We start from the raw sequence: 20,921 nt of genomic DNA on the forward strand, positions 1-20,921 counted from the left end.
TCGGGGAGCTGCCTCAACGTGTCAAAATCAAAGGTCCTGCTCATTGGTGCGGGCTTGCTGGAGAGATGCGTTGCCCCCCTTAGTGTCGCCGCCACCATACGATGTCTTGGACTTGATTTCTCAGCAGATCTGCGCCGCTCAGCGACTATCAATAGTAGACGCTTGCTACAGAGGATCAGAGCAACTCTCGCAGATCACCGGCTACGAGCTCTCGTCGTTATCCAACGCGCGCAATACGTGAACATGTATCATGCTTCCCGTATACCACACGTGGCTCAAGTACTACCAGTACCAAATCTCCTGGCCCGACGACTGTTGATGGCTTTCGGCTCCTTCGTCAGCTCGGGGATGTTATTCAAGGTGCAATATGAACCCCTTGCACTGCCACGAGGTCGTGGCGGGGTAGGACTCATCCACGTGCCGACTCGTGTCAAGGCACTTTACGTCAGCTCCCAACTAAAACTTTGGCGTCGTTGCCCGCAGAGCCTTACTAGCCTCCTGCTTCACACCTTTGCGCCGGCCTCCTTGTCCGCCCCAGTACTGGTATCGACCATTCCAACCCCCTTTTATTACATCCAACGATTTTTCCTGGCGTTCAGTTATGTCTACCGGTCTTTACCACTTACGCGTTTGTACCTCACGACAACAGTCTCCGAATTGTTACAACAGTGCCGCCCGTCCAATCCCATCGAACGTAAGTATCCACAGTACGTGTGGCGACACATATGGAAGGCAATCCATGCGCGTTTTCTGGAATCAGACGTTCAATCAGCGTGGTACAACACCGTGAATGGCAAACAAGTTAACCGAGAGCGTCTGCACCGCATCCATCTCGCCGATTCATCCCTCTGCACCCACTGTGGAGTGGATGACACGGATGTCCACCGGTTCCATTGTGGCACAGCATTCGACGTCTGGACACTTGCGCGGCGAATTTTGGCGTTTCTTACTCGACAGACACCAGCTCAGATCGACGTCCGCATGCTTTTGTACCCCGATAAGACTTTCTACCCCTCCGCCAAAACTCACTCTGTGAATTGGATCTGTGGCCACACGATCCGCTATCTTTTTACTTCTGGCGACAAGTCTATGCTAGGTTATTGGACTTATGGCAACGAACGACACTGCGTCCCGATATGCAACCCACGATTTAAGCAATATTTTTCCAATTTCTTACGGAGCACCTTCGATGACCCACCTCGTAGCTGGAACGTCCAAGCCCTGAGAAGCTGAAAACTGTATTAACAGAACGGAACTGAATAGATCTGCTACCCAGAACCCACGCCTATGCAACGAGAAGACACGTTTGGACGAGCTGGCCTGCTGTAGGCGGAGACACTTCAGGCGCTCCTGTAAGAACTGGTCTTTAACTACAAGTGGCACGACGACCTTATATATATATATATATATATATATATATATATATATATATATATATATATATATATATACTTTTCCTTATTTATTCCTATGAAATTTGATTTTGGCTTTGAGAAACGTTTTTTTTGTTCCAAAAGATTACTTCTTCGCCATCAAGACGAAAGAGATTAATTTTCGTTTACAGCAAGGAGAAACCAGTATAATTGGAGTATTTGTTTTCTTTTGAAGCAAAAAAAAAAGACAGGTTCAGATACTTATAGCCTGGGTATTAAAAAAAGTGGTAATCGTTAAAAAAAAACCATGGATAGAGCGTCTGCCATGTAAGCAGGAGATCTCGGGTTCGAGGTCCCGGTCGGGGCACACATTTTCATCTGTCCCCCCCCCCCCCAAAAAAAGTTGGATAGAGCGTCTGCCATGCAAGCAGGAGATCCCGGGTTCGAGTCCCGGTCGAGGCACACATTTTCATCTGTCCCCGTTGACATATGTCAACGTCTGTGAGCAACTAAGGGTTGTAATTTCATAGTAAGAAACGTCTTTGTTTTAACGATGTCCACCCGAAATCACGTTTCATGTTTGTGAAACTCTTTCCCCTATTTCTCGATAGTAAAAACCATGCTGCCCTTCTTTGAACTTTCACGATGTATTCCGTCAATACTATCTGCTAAGGAGCCGAGGCCGCGCAGCAGTACTCCAAAAGAGGACGGACAAGCGTAGCGTAGGCATCTCTTTAGCAGATCTGTTGCACCTTCTAAGTGTTCTGCCAATCAAACGCAGTCTTTGGTTGGCCTTCCTCAAAACGTTTTTTGTGTGTTCTTACCAATTTAAGTTGTTCGTAATTGTAATTCATAGGTGCTTAGTTGAATTTATGGCCTTTAGATTTCATTAATTTATCGTGTAAACGCAGTTTAACGAATTCGTTTAAGCACTCATGTGGATGACTTCATACTTTTCATTGTTTGAGGTCAGTTGTCAATTTTTACATCATCAAGCATCTAATCTAAATCGTTTTGCAGTTGGTTTTGATCTTCTGATTACTTTACTAGACGATAAACAAGAGCATCATCTGCGAATAACCTAAGACGGCTGCTCAGATTGTCTTCTAAATCGTTTATTAGATAAGAAACAACAGAGGGCCTTCAACGCTACCTTGGGGAACGTCAGAAAGCACTTGGGCAAAGCGTCGGGGAATGTACGCTGACAGAAACGGGAAGTGTTACACCATGAACGCTAGCAAACTAATAATAGAGTACATTTCTGTTGTATATTATCATTGCAAATTCATCCTTATGCTAACTTATATTCAATACATAGTAAAAACATCACTACAGATGAAGAATGGCGGCTATTGCCCCTTTATAGCCTTATTTCAACTTTTTAGGTGGACATCACAACACAGCATGCACAGAGAACGTGGACGCCATCTTCTAGCCACCTGTCGGATATGCGTCGTGAGTATAAGGCAGTCTTATGAGATACTTGGGGGACATAAACAGGATATATTTACAGTGGCATATCACTTCGATAACAGTGCTAAAGTGACTGACGATAAAGACTTAGTTGCTTCAAAACTGAGAGCAAATCAGTGGAAACTATAGCGGAAGAAAAGTGGTCAGAGAGTAGCTTCTGTTCCCGATAAGGAAATATTATGCAGCTGACGTCCCCTATTTCCAGTGCTATGGAAGCAACACCATTACCTTTCCGATTAGGAGGCTGCGTCAACCTCTCGGGTTCTCGCAGCCAACAATGCAGTACGGATATTGTACACAGAACCTTCTGCATGTGATCTAAAAAGAGAAAGAAGGGAGGACGATGGATGTATTGGAAATAGAGCACACATTGGGATTGGACAGGTATCGGGAAGAAAATGCGCAGTGTTCTCTGCAAACAAAGGATCGTGGTTCTTGGGTTAAGTGATTAATCAAGGATAGCATGGAGAACTTACATCAGGACGTGGATGGGTGTAGGGGGTCTCCTCTTAAATGTTAAGCAGTGTATGAAGATAACTAGCTGGCTTTCAGATGTCGTTGCTTGCGATATTAGTGTTGAATCTCTACTGCCGCACTGCACAATTACTAAGAACTAATACTAAAGCGATGTTAATGCAATAAGTTAGGGATCAGCTACCTCACATTGACAGTTTGTACATATCTGTTGTTAAACTACAAAAAAATTAAATTCGGCGCTGAAAATTTTAACCATTTTCATCGTGAGATCTAATATTACATTTTTTCCTGTGGATAAGTAAATTACAACTATCAGCACTTGACGTGTTTTCATTTTGTGCAGTAATGTTACGTATACACCATGCCATAAATAGTCAACTTAAAACTCACATACTATCCTTAATGTGATCTGTTTCTACTGTAGCATTCACTAGTTTTAGCCCTAGTGTACCCATTGGGACGTTTGGAGCTTCAAGTGCTTGTTCTGTCACAATCCAGACGTAGTTAACTTCCATCATGTTTAGTAACTCAGCATCACGAAACACCACTTCAGAATCCTGTTTGCTGTAACAGAAACAATTTTATTAATTCTAAGAAAAGTAAACGAACGTTGCTAATGGTAAAATTTTAGACAGTTAACTCTAATAATATAAATTGCATTTATTTTCTGGCATGTGTTCCTTTTTTCTGTAGTATCATGCTGTCATTGCCAACATGTGTTTTTAAAACTGCTCTGAAATTTGTATCAGAGTAAGAATTCAGCTGAAATTGATGATTAGCGATTTCAGTTTCTCAACCAGAATTAAGATTTTTCTCTCACGTTTGCTAATTAGCAACTGAGTTATGCATATGAAAATGAATATACTTTTGTAAACATCATGCAAAGTTATGCACCATTCAGTTGCTTTCCAACTTCAACAAATATAATTTTTAAGAGAAGAAAGAAACTGTAGACACTTTAGACAATCAATAGGATGAGATATCTGTCACGAAATGCACATTTAAAAATTTTTTCTTATTTACGAAAACAAGGAAGGACGATTAGGGTTTATTGTCGATTCGACGACAGTCATTAAAGATGGAGCACAAGCTAGGAGACCATCCAGAAATTTTCCTTACGCGATTTCGGGAAATCACGGGAAAAATTATCTGAATGGGCATATAGGGATTTTAAGCACCGAATTCCTGAATGCGAGTCCAGTGTTTTATTCTCTATTAAGGAAACATATTGTTTTAATATTTCATCTCATATGTAAAAAATATATAGCTAACGATGACATCATCAAAATACTGTATGCAGGGTGATTTTTTCCACCGTGTACAAACTCAAGGGATTGATCGATGAGAGGATACGAACAGGAAACATCTAATGATTCCAGTATGATTCAAGGTCTAATGAACTTATGTCCGGAAATGCATGATTTCCATGCTAGAGACCATTTATTCAATCATACATTTTTTACAGAAACTGCGGTCTAATCAGCGCTGTACCATACAGCCACAGTTACAGTATGCATGGTTCCCTTCTAGAGGTCGCTACTGTTCCTCATAGGTCGTGCCCTAGCGCCCTCTCCTATCATACTAATTGGTAACGTTGTGTCCGATTCCGATTCACTTCTCTTGCTGACTCACCTTGTAGTGGATGTGATACAACTCATTTCCAGATATAAGTTCATTAGACTTTTTTGTTCCGCATCCCCTCATCGATTAATCCCTAGAGTTTGTACACGGTGGAAAAAATCACTCTGTAGAAGAGTATTGTACTTGTAAGATATACAATGTATTCTAGAGTAAAAATTTTGGCAGAAGAATTTTACAGAAGATTACAGGAAGTGACAAATACCGTTAAATAACAGCAGTTTATGTTGATGAGATATGCGTATAAGGTAATAAAAACAACTTCTGCGTCTAAATTCTGCAAACCACATTACAGTCTATCCCGGAGACTACTTCAGGTATCACAATAATTTCTTATCCAATACAAGGAAAATAGTTTACATAATATAACTTGACAATAGGTATACAGGGCGGTTCCGCTGCCTCTATCGCCGTCGTTTTAGACAAACCGATGTTCTATCAGGCCTTCGAAACCTACGCGAGAGATTTTCATATTCTCTTGCTCGCTACGTGCAAACCATTAGTCCAACAGAAAAAATGAGCAGGAACTGAGGCGTATAGCGCAAATCATCTTTGAAACAGCTTTTCCAGGTTGAACCCCATTATACGCTGCTTCAGGGTGGTCGTGGTTCTGAGGAAACTCACGGAGGTAAAGTGCTTTCACACAGAAAGCAAACTCATTGTTTTTGCCTCAATGTTGCTCACTCAAACTCAGAGCAATCATTCTAAAATTGAAAAAGAGGATCTCGCTATTGTGTCTGGTGTGACCAAATTCAATCATTATTTGTAAGGCCGCAAGTTCTTTTGAGTGACAGATCACAAGTCTTTGCGCCGGCCGCTGTGGACCAGCGGTTCTAGACGCTTCAGTCTGGAACCGCGCTGCTGCTACGGTCACAGGTTCGAATCTTGCCTCTAGCATGGATGTGTGTGATGTCCTTAGGTTAGTTAGGTTTAAGTAGGTCTAAGTCTGGGGGACTGATGACCTCAGATGTTAAGTCCCATAGTGCTTAGAGCCATTTGAACCATTTTGAACAAGTCTTTGCAGTCCTTGTTTTATTCGTCAAAGCCGGTTCCTACACGCGCTGCTCAAAAATTGCAACTTTGGGCTTTGTTGCTTTCGCAGTATCAGTATGAAATTGTGCATAGAACTACGGCAAAGCATGGCAAAGCAGAAGCCCTATCTCACCTTCCGATTGGTCCAGACTCTGATTTTGATGCATCTGTCGCAGCTTGTTGCCAAATCGATGACTCCGAATTGCTGGAATCTTTTCACTTGCACTACAGAAATATTGTATAGGCTATGGAAGCAGACCTAGATCTCAAGATTTTGTTTCATTACATTCGAACGTGTTCCCCTCGTTCATTGAACAGTATCTAGAAGTCAGTTGTGCGCCGACATTTTGCACGATGGCGTAATCTTTCAGTTCAACAGAGTGTGACTGTAGTTCAAAATGACAGTGGACAATCGCGTGCACTTAGAGTTGCAAAAGGATGTATTGCGATTGCTCCATCAAGGAGATTGGGGAATTGTTCACACTAAACAGTTAGCGCGACGGCGCAGTACTTGGCAGTGCATGGACACTCACATTGAATACATGACATCAAAGTAACGCGCATGTGCGGAAAACCAATTCGCTCCGCCACAGACATTCGCAGCTTTCCTTAAGACTCAATCGCCATGGCAATGAGTGGACATTGACTTTGCAGGACCATTTTGGAACACTCATGTGCTCATATCGGTACACTCTTTTAGCAAGTTTCCATTTCCAGTGCCTATGAATTCGACCGCTTGCCGTAGTACCATACAAGTGTTGTCCTCAACCTTTTGCACTGGAGATGGCTAGAAGTAATTGTGTCGGACAACAGACCACAGTTCACTTCACGTGATTTGAACTGTTTTGTGAACGAAAAGACATTCGTCAATTAACAAGTGCTCCGTTTCACCCCCAGTCCAACGGAGAGGCAGAACATCTCGTAATCACTTTTAAACAACAGATGGCCAAAGTTCGCACCACCCACACATGGGAACAGGCGCTGTAACTCTTCCTCGCCTCCTATTGCTCCCTACCATGAGACGGGCCATCACCGGCGGAACTTCTGAATGGCGGCTGCCATCGGATGCTACTACATTTGCTACAACCACCGCAGCATCTGGCGCCGCCAATGGTCCGCAAGTATCACTTTGCGTCACACAATCTTGTTCTTTTCAGGGTTTATGGCAACTGTGGGCGCTCGGAAAGAGGCATGACCCAGGAAAACATTAGCTTTTTTGTGTACCTGACTGCAGGCCCCGATGGTTTGCAGCACAGCCACCAGAACAAAATTTGCGCGTGTCATTTGCCCCATGATTTTACTGCTTTTCTTCCCCCAGATTCACGGCCTCGCGGGACCATGCGGCCTTCCCAGACAGCCTCTGGTGCCACCAGGGCACCCCAGAAGGAGCGGATGGACGAAGCTCCTTCGTTACCGCCGTCCCCGCTCGCTGACCCGATGGACGTGGACCTGTCGGCGACGTCGACATCGCCTTAGGACACGCCCTCAGGCCTGGACATGTGCCCTGGCAGCAATTTTCCCAAGGATGTTCCTGTTGCCTCACAAGCCCGATGATGGGGTGCATTTGGGAGTATGCCATCCTCCAGTCACGGCTCCCAGCCCATCTCTACGTACAACGTCCAGCCTCCCTCCTCCCTCCCTGTTGTCATTTGCATCTTCCCTAACCGACAACGGTGCAGCATTTTGGGGAGGGGGGAGGGGGGAGGGAGGGAGGGAGGGAGGGAGGGGGAAGAGGCATGTGTTGACGTAAGCTGCCGCCAACACACCAGCCGGCAGAGATGTAGTGCGAAGATCGATAGTAGGAGCTGGATCAAGCACACCTATCACGAGAGAGGTCAGAGACAGACTCGCAAGCAACTCACCACCAACGTCCTATTGACAGCAAGTATTTAGGCCGCCGCTGCTGAGCGGAGGGCTTCAGTCACTCAGTCACTGGCTACAAACAAAATCTAACTATTTTTTACGCCATCAGTGAATCCCTATTCGAATCGTATATGCTCACACTAGATGTTTGTTTCGTATCAGAACTTCGATGTGTGGAGTGCTATGTTTTCCACAAAACTCACGTGTGTACCGGGACCGCCAGACTGCAGTGGAGTACTCAATCGGAGATTTTCCCTTATGACTTTTGGTTCAAACACAAGAAGATCATGAAATTTTAGTTTCCATTTACTCCCTGTCTGGGATATGTAGAATATCACTGCTTGAATTAGTGCCATGTTTATATGGAGTTTGAGTTTCCACAACAGATTTTGTGGCTGAACAAGTAGGACTGACAAGGAACTCTATCAGTGCCAGGTTGCAAAAGGCCCATGATATTTATGACACTCAATGTCTCACTCAGGGTTTACCACAGAACCACAGTATTGGCTGCTAATAACAGAGGTGGAACTAGCGATATCAAATGGTGAGCGCGGCATGAGAATACGGAGTGTAGCTGAACTGCTTGGTCGACGAGTAATTCAGTCAGTACTAATGGCGTTGACACAAAGCAGAGCAATAGCAACGATAAACAAAGCAAACACTGCATTATATCTACAACAATAGTTGCTGAAACTGACATTTCGTCGTAAAGGAACCCAAAGAATTTCACAGAGTGACAAATGGTTCAAATGGCTCTGAGCACTATGAGACTTAACTTCTGAGGTCATCAGTCGCCTAGAACTTAGAACTAATTAAACCTAACTAACCTAAGGACATCACGCACATCCATGCCCGAGGCAGGATTCGAACCTGCGACCGTAGTGGTCGCTCGACTACAGACTGTAGCGCCTAGAACCGCACGGTCACTCCGGCCGGCCACAGAGTGACAAAGAAGTGGCAGATGAAACAGCATTTCTGCAAGATGTGTCATTGGAATGTGTGGTGTCGTGTATGCCAAACTATGCGGAAGTTGTACATGAGGAATACAATGATGACAATACGTTTTTGCCAAGTGAAGATGATACTGAAACAGTTCATCATCCTTGTCACATAGGACGCCACAAATCTCCCCTCCAGTTAAACGTAGTAAAGAATAATCGTTGTCCAAGGAGCGGGTAGTAAATAAACTGCATACATGGAATATCATCCACAGCATAGTAAAAATACAATTATAAACATATTTCGGATAAGTTAGGAGCAGTATGACCGTGTATTGCATAAGAAAAAATACGGAAATTCAAGGGAGGACAAGGCACACTTGTTACAAAAACTGGTGTTTCGAGTTTCAAGGATGCTCGATGCAATATGCAGGATTTGCATGATAGTGACCTACTATGTTGCACATTGTGCACGACATGGATTACAGTGTTTTCAAGGAGAGCAGGGGACAGCTGCATAACTTCGAACGGTGTTACGGAATTTCAACACATAAACTAACGAAATTTCAAACAATGCTTCAACTTGACGATGCACAGTTAACCGCGGAATGGCGATTTTTCTCGTGTGTGTGGTCTTTTTAGGGCAGTAGGGAATGTTTAGGTCACAGCAAGCAAGAGTGGGAAAATGGGCCTAGGAGAATTATAACTGGTATCAGCACTGATTTTGGCCAATAGCTGGTCAAAACAAATTGCTTTCGTTGATTTCTGGTCTGCATATAAAAATCACACTCCTTTAGAGCAAACTATTCCCCCTGAAAAGTGTGTCATATTGTAATTCATACCACCTGGAACCGCTAGACGAATTCAGCCTGTGGATATTTATTTTTTCTGTATCTATAAAACAAATTCTCGCACTATCTGCAGCTATGCCTAAAGGGTAGCCAGTTTCACGATAAGCTCCACGACAGACTGTTTCGCATTCAGTTACATGCCATCAAATTCCATCAGTTCTCATCACCCTGTTACACCAATATGATTCTATATGCATTCTGTAAGAGTGGATACCTAACTGAAAGTCCTGTACGGTTTGTAACTACTAAGGATTTCGCCTTTGATCTTGATGGCGCAAGTCTTTCTGACCACTATGGCGCGCCATTTTTCATTCTGTGTTCATGGTGCAAGTTAGTGGTTTGCTTTGAACATTTCTCGAATGTCGACGTTGTCCATTTTGTGAAGTATAATACATACATGCCATAGAAGGTTGATCTCTGCACCTCCAGTACCCTAATTTTTTGTAGCCCATCAGATGCACGTGGTGAGTCATTAGCAGCTAATACGAGGTGTGTGTGTGTGTGTTTTTTTTTTAAAGTAATGTCCGTTTGAACATAAGTACACAACGAAAGGTTATTTCAAAAAAGTAAATTTATTTTCAGACAGTACATACTTCACTATTTTTCGATATAGTTGCCAAGTTTGTTCAAACACATATACTTTTCAACCAATTTTAAAATACCCTCTACATAAAAACTTGCCACCTGTTCCGATAACCAAGAGTTCACTGCCGTTTTCACGTCGTCGTCATCATTGTAACGGTTGCCACTGAGGTGTTGTTTGAGGTGGAGAAACAGATGGTAATCGCTTGGCGCAAGATCAGGACCATAGGGTGGGTGGTCTAAGACTTCCCAGCCAAAACTGCCCAATAAATCGCGGATCTGACCTGCAGTGTGAGGTCTTGGATTGTCATGGAGCAGGAAAATTCCCTTTCACAGCATGCTGCATCTCTTGTTTTGAATTGCTCTGCGTAACTTTCTCAGGGTTTGGCAGTATGCTTCTGCATTGATAGTGGTTACTACACTGCATGAAGTCGACCAACCAAACACCATGCATATCCCAAAACACTGACGCCATGATTTTGCCCTGGGACAGAATCTGTTTGGCCTTCACCTTTACAGGCGACCGAGCGAGGTGGCGCAGTGGTTAGCACACTGGACTCGCATTCGGGAGGACGATGGTTCAATCCCGTCTCCGGCCATCCTGATTTAGGTTTTCCGTGATTTCCCTAAATCGCTTCAGGCAAATGCCGGGATGGTTCCTTTGAAAGGGCAAGGCCGATTTCCTTCACCATCCTTTCCTCACCCGAGCTTGCGCTCCGTCTCTAATGACCTCGTTGTCGACGGGACGTTAAACATTAATCTCCTCCTCCTTTACAGGCGAGTGTGTGTGTCTCCATGCCATGCTTTGTTGCTCGATTTGGGCGTGATATGCGAAACCCATGTTTCGTCTCCAGTTACAATCTGACTCAAGAAGCCATCACCTTCTCCATGATAACGAGTCAAGAAATTCATCACACACTCAAATATCTTTTGTTTTTGTGGTCCTCTGTTAGGAGTTTCGGGACCCAATGGGAGCACAGTTTCCTAAACCTTAGGTGTTCAGAAACAATGTTATAAAGCACTGATCTCGACACGTCAGGAAATTCATTTGAGAGACCTGTTATTGTGAAGTGCCAGTTCTCACGAATCCTCACTTCAACTGGAGCCAACAAATCATCTGTAATCAAAGAATGGCGACCGGAGCGGTCCTCATCATGGACGTTGTCAAGGCCATCTTTGAATTCTCGCACCCACTTATGCACTTTGTTTTCACTCATAACAGTATCACTGTACACTTCGCAAATCTGTCGATGAATTTCTGCAACAGACAGGTTCCTTGCTGACAAAAACCGTATCACTGAGTGAACCTCATATGCGGCGGGCGAGTTGATAGTCTTAAACATTTTGAAAGCACAGAACAGAACAGTACAGGTTATCCACAGAGCTGAAACTGGGCACAGTTTTTCTCGAGGCATGCCGGTACACGACGCACGCGCTCGTTGCGGTATGCGCGCGAGCTACTAGTGTCTACAACAAAACGGACCTTACTTAAAAAACACACCTCGTATTTTTCCACTCATAGCTGTTAGTTAACACAACACTTTCACGTGAGCCTTACTAAAGCTTGAACTTGTGACCCCACACTCAAGGGATTCCTTGTGAGGCACATCGGATCGAATCACAGCTTGCATCGTCTCATTGATATATGTCTGGTTCAAATGGTTCAAATGGCTCTGAGCACTATGGGACTCAACATCTTAGGTCATAAGTCCCCTAGAACTTAGAACTACTTAAACCTAACTAACCTAAGGACATCACACACACCCGTGCCCGAGGCAGGATTCGAATCTGCGACCGTAGCAGTCCCGCGGTTCCGGACTGCAGCGCCAGAACCGCACGGCCACCGCGGCCGGCTATATGTCTGGCACGTTACGTGTTATGTGAATATTGCTCTCAGCCACGTAAATTCTCTGACCCACTCAGAATTCCCTTCCACTTCCAGTGGCTTAAGTTGGCTTTTTGCACAGGCCTGATCCCAACTAATAGCTAGATATTCTGTCCTAGATTAATTTCCTGTTCCTGTATTTTTTCAGTGGTCGTCAAGTAGCAGTAGGAGTACGAAATATTCTTTTATGTTGGTGTTATTAAGGATTTCTACGTTTTATCGAACTACACTCCTGGAAATGGAAAAAAGAACACATTGACACCGGTGTGTCAGACCCACCATACTTGCTCCGGACACTGCGAGAGGGCTGTACAAGCAATGATCACACGCACGGCACAGCGGACACACCAGGAACCGCGGTGTTGGCCGTCGAATGGCGCTAGCTGCGCAGCATTTGTGCACCGCCGCCGTCAGTGTCAGCCAGTTTGCCGTGGCATACGGAGCTCCATCGCAGTCTTTAACACTGGTAGCATGCCGCGACAGCGTGGACGTGAACCGTATGTGCAGTTGACGGACTTTGAGCGAGGGCGTATAGTGGGCATGCGGGAGGCCGGGTGGACGTACCGCCGAATTGCTCAACACGTGGGGCGTGAGGTCTCCACAGTACATCGATGTTGTCGCCAGTGGTCGGCGGAAGGTGCACGTGCCCGTCGACCTGGGACCGGACCGCAGCGACGCACGGATGCACGCCAAGACCGTAGGATCCTACGCAGTGCCGTAGGGGACCGCACCGCCACTTCCCAGCAAATTAGGGACACTGTTGCTCCTGAGGTATCGGCGAGGACCATTCGCAACCGTCTCCATGAAGCTGGGCTACGGTCCCGCACACCGTTAGGCCGTCTTCCGCTCACGCCCCAACATCGTGCAGCCCGCCTCCAGTGGTGTCGCGACAGGCGTGAATGGAGGGACGAATGGAGACGTGTCGTCTTCAGCGATGAGAGTCGTTTCTGCCTTGGTGCCAATGATGGTCGTATGCGTGTTTGGCGCCGTGCAGGTGAGCGCCACAATCAGGACTGCATACGACCGAGGCACACAGGGCCAACACCCGGCATCATGGTGTGGGGAGCGATCTCCTACACTGGCCGTACACCACTGGTGATCGTCGAGGGGACACTGAATAGTGCACGGTACATCCAAACCGTCATCGAACCCATCGTTCTACCATTCCTAGACAGGCAAGGGAACTTGCTGTTCCAACAGGACAATGCACGTCCGCATGTATCCCGTGCCACCCAGCGTGCTCTAGAAGGTGTAAGTCAACTACCCTGGCCAGCAAGATCTCCGGATCTGTCCCCCATTGAGCATGTTTGGGACTGGATGAAGCGTCGTCTCACGCGGTCTGCACGTCCAGCACGAACGCTGGTCCAACTGAGGCGCCAGGTGGAAATGGCATGGCAAGCCGTTCCACAGGACTACATCCAGCATCTCTACGATCGTCTCCATGGGAGACTAGCAGCCTGCATTGCTGCGAAAGGTGGATATACACTGTACTAGTGCCGACATTGTGCATGCTCTGTTGCCTGTGTCTATGTGCCTGTGGTTCTGTCAGTGTGATCATGTGATGTATCTGACCCCAGGAATGTGTCAATAAAGTTTCCCCTTCCTGGGACAATGAATTCACGGTGTTCTTATTTCAATTTCCAGGAGTGTACTTTCTCCACGTTGTCTCAAGCTCTGAGTTTTGCTGGCCCTTACAGCTGACTTCTGAATCTGTACTTCATGCCACCAAATTATTTGATTTATATCCTACTGTGACGTGGTCTATTTGGTTGACTATTGTAACATTTATGGCGCTTGGGGCCATAGTTTTTCCCACATATCACTTCTCAGTCATACATTAGTTGAATCAAGACGTCATAACGTAGAGTGAGGTAGGAACGCCAGTCGCTACTACACAGTTACACCTATAGTGGGAGATTTCACAAACTGAATCTACTTGTGTTCTGATAATTATGTGATTGAAGAACTGGCTTGCGTGTAATTCCACCAGAGGTCTCATGATGACAAAATCCTGGTGCTAAATTTAAGATTTCCTAGTGTAAATGAATAACTATTTGATGATTAATTCCGGCCTTAAAGGTATTTTGAACTAATGAATACTTATTATCGCCATATCTTAGTTACTTTGGAGTGGCTGATCGATCATTCCAGCTTTATAATAGTCACTTATCTTTTGATGTTATGAGATAGAGTGAGGAAGGATCAACAGATGTTTCTACACAGCTACAACGGTAGCGGGAAACTATGCCAACTGAAGCGCCTTGTGTTCTGATTAGCTGTTGTAATAAAAGGTTACTGAATTACCCTCTGGTCTGCGCGTCAAAACTCATAATTGTGTTTTTTATTGTCAACTTTTAGAAAACATTTGAGTAGCTAGAAAGAACCGAATTACTTCACGTGTAATCAGCTTCGCAGCGAATGACTGTCTAGCAAAGTGATTCGCTTCAAACAGTTCAGTCGTTAGTGGAGGGGCCAAACAGGTAGCTTGGCTGGATTGCAGTTCGCCTCTTATATCGAAACTAAGCAGGTAGTTCAGAGTGTAATTTGGTCTGTGAAATGTTAACAATAGTTGCTACTCAGTTTGAAAATTATAAACAATTGTATTTTGAGTGATAAGAATGATTAGTAACTTTACCTGTGAACTGTTGGCGTGTGCATTACTATGCCTCATCGTTGTACAGTTTGTAATTTTATCTGAAGAAGTCTGCATAGTAAAACAACTGCTGGCATGTGTATAAACTTTGGAACTTATTATTTCAGTAAGAGGAAGCCTTAGCCTGTTTCTTGTTCGCTCGCCCGCATCTCGTGGTCGTGCGGTAGCGTTCTCGCTTCCCACGCCCGGGTTCCCGGGTTCGATTCCCGGCGGGGTCAGGGATTTTCTCTGCCTCGTGATGGCTGGGTGTTGTGTGCTGTCCTTAGGTTAGTTAGGTTTAAGTAGTTCTAAGTTCTAGGGGACTTATGACCACAGCAGTTGAGTCCCATAGTGCTCAGAGCCATTTGAGCCATTTTTTTCTTGTTCGCTCCATTAAAACCTCACAGAAAAAACAGCGAGCTCAAGATCTACGTATTACATGTGTGCTGGGATAACATCGCTTGAAGACGCCAGGTTGGTAGACAGTTTAGAAATTCTGTGCTTTGCTCGACGCGGCAAAAGACAAATAGGCCCATTATATGTGCTGCTACTCCAGTACAGTTACGTGGCATCCGTGGTGGTACAGAAACGGGAATTGCAATCACTCACGCACTGATGAGTGACTGACTCACAATATTTTCAATTGCGACTGATATACGAGGTAATCCCAGAAGTAAGGTCTCCTAATTTTTTTTATAAGTACATAGACCTGTTTATTTCTACAATGGTTTACATCAGTTTACAGCTTGAACATTTAGCTATTTTTCCACATAATCACCATTTCTGTCGATGCGTTTTTGCTGACGCTGTGGCAGTTTTTCTATGCCCATGTCATACCAGCTCGCCGCCATACTGTTCATAAAGTTATGAACCTCTTCTTTCACCTCGTCGTCGGGGCTGTATCGCTTTCCGGCCAAATGTTCTTTTAACCTAGGGAATAGGTGATAGTCACTGGGCGCCAAGTCAGGACTGTAGGGTGGGTGGGTGATTATGTACCACCGAAACTATTGCAGGAGAGCAACGGTTTGCTGAGCGATGTGTGGGCGAGCGTGGTCATGGAGAATGTGTACGCCCTTGCTCAACATTCCTCTTCTCCGGTTCTGAATTGGCCGTATGAGTTTTTTTAAGAGTCTCACAGTACCTGTCAGCGTTAATTGTGGTCCCAGCGATTCAGCTTCGCCGACGAAGTGAAAGAAGATGTTCATAACTTTCTGAACAGCATGGCGGCGAGCTGGTATGACACAGGCATACAAAAACTGCCACAGTGTCTACAAAAATGCATCGACGGAAATGGTGATTATGTCGAAAAATCGCTAAATGTTCAAGCTGTAAACTCATGTAAACCATTGTAGAAATAAACAGGTCCATGTACTTACAAAAACAATAGGAGACCTTATTTTTGGGATTACCCTCGTATTTTGCGGGGATACCGTACAGTCTTATCAAATTTTCCTCTGAATAAAATTATTACGAATCTCATCAAAATAAGGGTAATTTGTTGATCAGCTATTGACTAATTGGCACAACATTAATGCAGCATACTTCTCCAGTTACATTCTGTAGTTCAGATCCAAGTAACGCTAGAAATATTTGTCTCTGTAATGTCTTGAAGGATTATGAAGTCTTAATATTTTTCCATACATTACGGTAACTAGGAGATAAAATACGAATAGGTACTGCAGTAATGAGTAGAATGACGATGAAACTCTTACCTTGCATACATAAGGAAGACTCGTGACTGTGCGCCTTTAATTTCTGTCAAATAATCCGTATAGCTGTCAAGTCCCGGTTCAATCTCTATTGCAAACTCGACCTGTCAAAAAACGTATTTATTCATCCAGGCATCATCTCACAATTATATAATATTTATCATAATAATAAAATGAAAATATACAGGTCAAAATATACCAACGAAAAATATGTAAAGTTACTTTTTACGGGGATAGGATAGGTAATTGGCCGTGGTCTTGAGTAAAATGCTGAATACCACGAAATATTGTCACAAGTGTACTATAGTGCTGTTCCTTTTATGTAACGGCTTATAACTTACTCTCTGTAAAGAAATTCGACGTTCCGCAACTCGTGATTCATCCGATCAGAAGACTTTCGTTAAGTAATATTAATTACACTGAAGAGCCAAAGAAACTGATACATCTGCCTAATATCGTGTAGGGTACGCGCGAGCACGCCGAAGTGCCACAACACGACGTGCAATGGACTCGGCTAATGTCTGAAGTAGTGCTGGAGGGAACTGACTTCATGAATCCTGTAGGGCTGTCCATAAATCCGTAAGAGTGCGAGGGGGTGGAGATCTCTTCCGAACAACACGTTGCAAGGCATCCCAGATATGCTCAATAATGTTCATGTCTCGGGAGTTTGGTGGCCAGCGCAAGTGTTGAAACTCAGAAGAGTGTTCCTGGAGCCACTCTGTAGCAATTCTGGACGTGTGGATGTCGCATTGTCCTGCTGCAATTACCCAAGTCCGTTGGAACGCACAATGGACATGAATGGATGCAGATGATCAGACAGGATGCTTACGTACGTGTCACCTGTCCGAGTCGTATCTAGACGTACAAGGGGTCCCATATCACTCCAACTGCACATGCCTCACACCATTACAGAGCTTCCACCAGCCTGAAACGCAGGGTTCATGGTTCACGAGGTTGTCTCCATACCCGTACACGCCCATCCGCTCGATACAATTTGAAACGAGACTCGTCCGACCAGGCAACATGTTTCCCGTCATCAACAGTCCTATGTCGGTGTTGACGGGCCCAGGCGAGGCGTAAAGCTTTGTGTCGTGCAGTCATCAAGGGTAAACGACTGGACCTCCTTCTCCGAAGGCCCATATCGATGACGTTTCGTTGAATGTTTCGGACGCTGACACTTGTTGACGGCCCAGCATTGAAATCTGCAACAATTTGTAGAAGCATTGCACTTCTGTCACGTTGAACGATCCTCTTCAGTCGTCGTTAGTCCAGCTACAGGATCTTTTTCCTGCCATATGTAGGGTAAGATGACAATGCATTGTTATGCAAGCATAACTCTATTTCTACCTTTCCCTCCCTTTACGATTGTTTAATAATGGATCTTACCCTACCTATGTCTGATTAGCAATGCATATTCTCTTTAGCACTGTTTATTATCCGTAAGCGTAATGGCTTGTCGCTTGTATTTTTATATATACTCCCATTTCATTTAATGCTTGACATTGGTCTGTAATAAAAACGATCACTTAAATAAAATTTCATTGGTACTTATTGATACCACATGAATTGCTAATTTCCAAAATGATTGCATTTAATGAAAACGGCCAAAATTTAATTAATTTTATTGAATTCAACCATTATGTAATATGTTTATAATATATTTGTTTACATAATAACTCATAGATTACTGATATCACATTGGTTGTTGCCTGCATGGTATATTTTATAGGGCCTGAAGATGACGTTGTTACAACGTTGAAACTAGTTGCCAAAATAAAATCGACACCTTAAATACAGCTAGAGGAGTTTCTTCATTTTTAATATAAAAATATAGAGTTGTGGTATCTCATGACAATATGGCATGTATTATTTGACTTGGTAATTACCGGAGCCGCACGGAAGCAGCACCTGCAAAATCTGTAGGCGATGTTTGGGGGTGGGGGATGGGGAGAGTAGGAAACGCTCGATACTCTGAGATTGCCACGGGAGAACGCACTTACTTGTATCCGCACTGAAGGTGGTGGATTCGTTGCCAGTCGAGGCCAATCAGTTATATGAATGTGTGGTTTCTGTTCTTTCGGACATGTCTGAAGGAACAGCCAACGCGTATTGGTATAATTGATTCGCCTCGATGGGCAGTGAATCAACCACGTTCACTGAGGATGCACAACTACGTTCGACCTCCTGTGGGCATCTCCAAGTAGCGAGCATTGAAGACATGGAGGGGGACTGCGGACAGGTGGAGCTACGTGGGGATGTGGGTCGGCTGCGAGGTATGCCGAGGTAGGTCGCTCAGCTGCAATAAGCAGTGTCCTAGTGGCGCAGTGGTTAAAGTATCTGCCTAGTAGGCTGGAGATGCCTGATTTGAATCCCAGTCCGGCACGCAATTTCACTCGTCGCCATTGATTTGGCACAAAATCTCGATGCAGCTGACACCAGTAGTTTCTTTCTTTCCCCTCCACCTTCAGTTTACATAATATGTAACACGCCTGAGGATTCCGCGTGGTGTCTATTCTTTCGGGCATGTACAAGAACAGACACCACGCATTCATGTAAATAACTTATCAGCTCCTAAAAAACTCAAAGAACTACTGTATTCATTCCTAGATAAAGTTAATTATCATGCAAAATTCATTCACAATGTCAACAATTTCCTACTGGTCGGAGGCATGCTAGAAAGCTTTCTTGCAACTTAAAAACTGTGTTAGATCACATTGTACGGCATAGCCTGGGCAAACGCTTTACCCTAGGCACTGATGCCTGATATTCCGGCATTGGTACACTGCTGTTCCATAAATACCCCATGGCACAGAACAGCCTACTGAGGTTGCATCTAAAACTTTATATGTGGCACAGTCAAATTATTCACAAATAGAGAAAGATTAAGTTATCTGTGCACCATTCAATCTTTCGACCAACTTTGTTGTATGGGAGCGAAAGCTGGGTGGATTCAGGTTACCTTATCAATAAGGTTGAGGTTACAGATATGAAAGTAGCTAGGATGATTGCAGGTACTAGTAGATGGGAACAATGGCAGGAGGACGACGGTTCAATCCCGTCTCCGGCCATCCTGATTTAGGTTTTCCGTGATTTCCCTAAATAGTTTCAGGCAAATGCCGGGATGGTTCCTTTGAAAGGGCACGGCCGATTTCCTTCCCAACCCTTTCCTAACCCGAGCTTGCGCTCCGTCTCTAATGACCTCGTTGTCGACGGGACGTTAAACACTAACCACCACCACCAACAATGGCAGGAGGGTGTGCACAATGAGGAAATCAAAGAAAAACTGGGAATGAACTCTATAGATGTAGCAGTCAGGGCGAACAGGCTTAGATGGTGGGGTCATGTTACACGCATGGGAGAAGCAAGGTTACCCAAGAGACTCATGGGTTCAGCAGTAGAGGGTAGGAGGAGTCGGGGTGGACCAAGGAGAAGGTACCTGGATTCGGTTAAGAATGATTTTGAAGTAATAGCCTTAACATCAGAAGAGGCACGAATGTTAGCACTGAATAGGGGATCATGGAGGAATTTTATAAGGGGGTCTATGCTCCAGACTGAACGCTGAAAGGCATAATCAGTCTTAAATGATGATGATGATGATAGAAAGAGTCGTTAGGTGTCATACACGGCGTCAAACTCTGTGGTACCAAGTTTCACCTGATGACCGACCATAAGCCTATCATTTTTCTATTCGATTCCCACTCGAAACTTCCCCCATAAAACCGCGCAACGGAAGCATCAGTGTGTATTGTTCCTCAGTAGCTGTAACTACGAGATTCATTACAGCCCACCCCCCTCCACGTAGCAGTTAAATGCATACACACTTTCTCCCTTTGCCGTATGGTCTCCAATCAGCAGCTCACCTCTGACGAATTCCCAGTTACTGTGCGCGAAGTAGAAACAGAAACAGGCTGTGACCCTCGACTCTGCAGAATGGAAACGCCGATGCCAACCAAAAACGCGAAGAACAGTACGTAATCGCTTATTTACGTAAAAAGCAAGACGTGAGCCGTTTTATAATCTAAAAATAACAAAGATGTATCATTCTAGATCCCGCTGATGATGCCTCAAAGTGAAAAGGGCGAAACGCGTCTGGGAGAAATAAAATAAATTGCAGCAAGATTTGACTGTTTTTATTTACAAAAGAAATACTAAAATAGGTCTTTGCCTCTAGTTTGTAATGCTTACGAGTGCCCCTGATCCTGATACCTTTATGTTTGGGTTTGTTGATCTTGTATGCACAATCTGGGCATGCACTAGAAACTTTGGCTATTTTCTCTGTGTGACAGAGTTTAAATGACATATTTTAAATAGCTATCTATCATGTCATCAGTTTACCTATTTTTTTCTGTTTTACACTCCGTGAAATTGAAATAAGAACACCGTGAATTCATTGTCCCAGGAAGGGGAAACTTTATTGACACATTCCTGGGGTCAGATACATCACATGATCACACTGACAGAACCACAG

The 20,921-nt window shown here is 44.4% G+C and overlaps 1 protein-coding gene across 1 annotated transcript in view; it reads right to left on the minus strand.

Moving 5' to 3' along the window:
* LOC126184960 (glutamate [NMDA] receptor subunit 1) overlaps positions 1 to 20,921 on the minus strand; it is a 513,057-nt gene that overhangs the window by 298,690 nt on the left and 193,446 nt on the right. Inside the window, exons 6-7 of the mRNA XM_049927654.1 lie at positions 16,457 to 16,557; positions 3,714 to 3,887 (exon numbers count right to left, since the gene is read on the minus strand). Coding sequence (XP_049783611.1) covers positions 3,714 to 3,887; positions 16,457 to 16,557 — 275 coding nt within the window. The remainder of the gene's footprint in view (positions 1 to 3,713; positions 3,888 to 16,456; positions 16,558 to 20,921) is intronic.

Source organism: Schistocerca cancellata, chromosome 4 (genome assembly GCF_023864275.1).
Source record: "Schistocerca cancellata isolate TAMUIC-IGC-003103 chromosome 4, iqSchCanc2.1, whole genome shotgun sequence".
Taxonomy (NCBI): domain Eukaryota; kingdom Metazoa; phylum Arthropoda; class Insecta; order Orthoptera; family Acrididae; genus Schistocerca; species Schistocerca cancellata.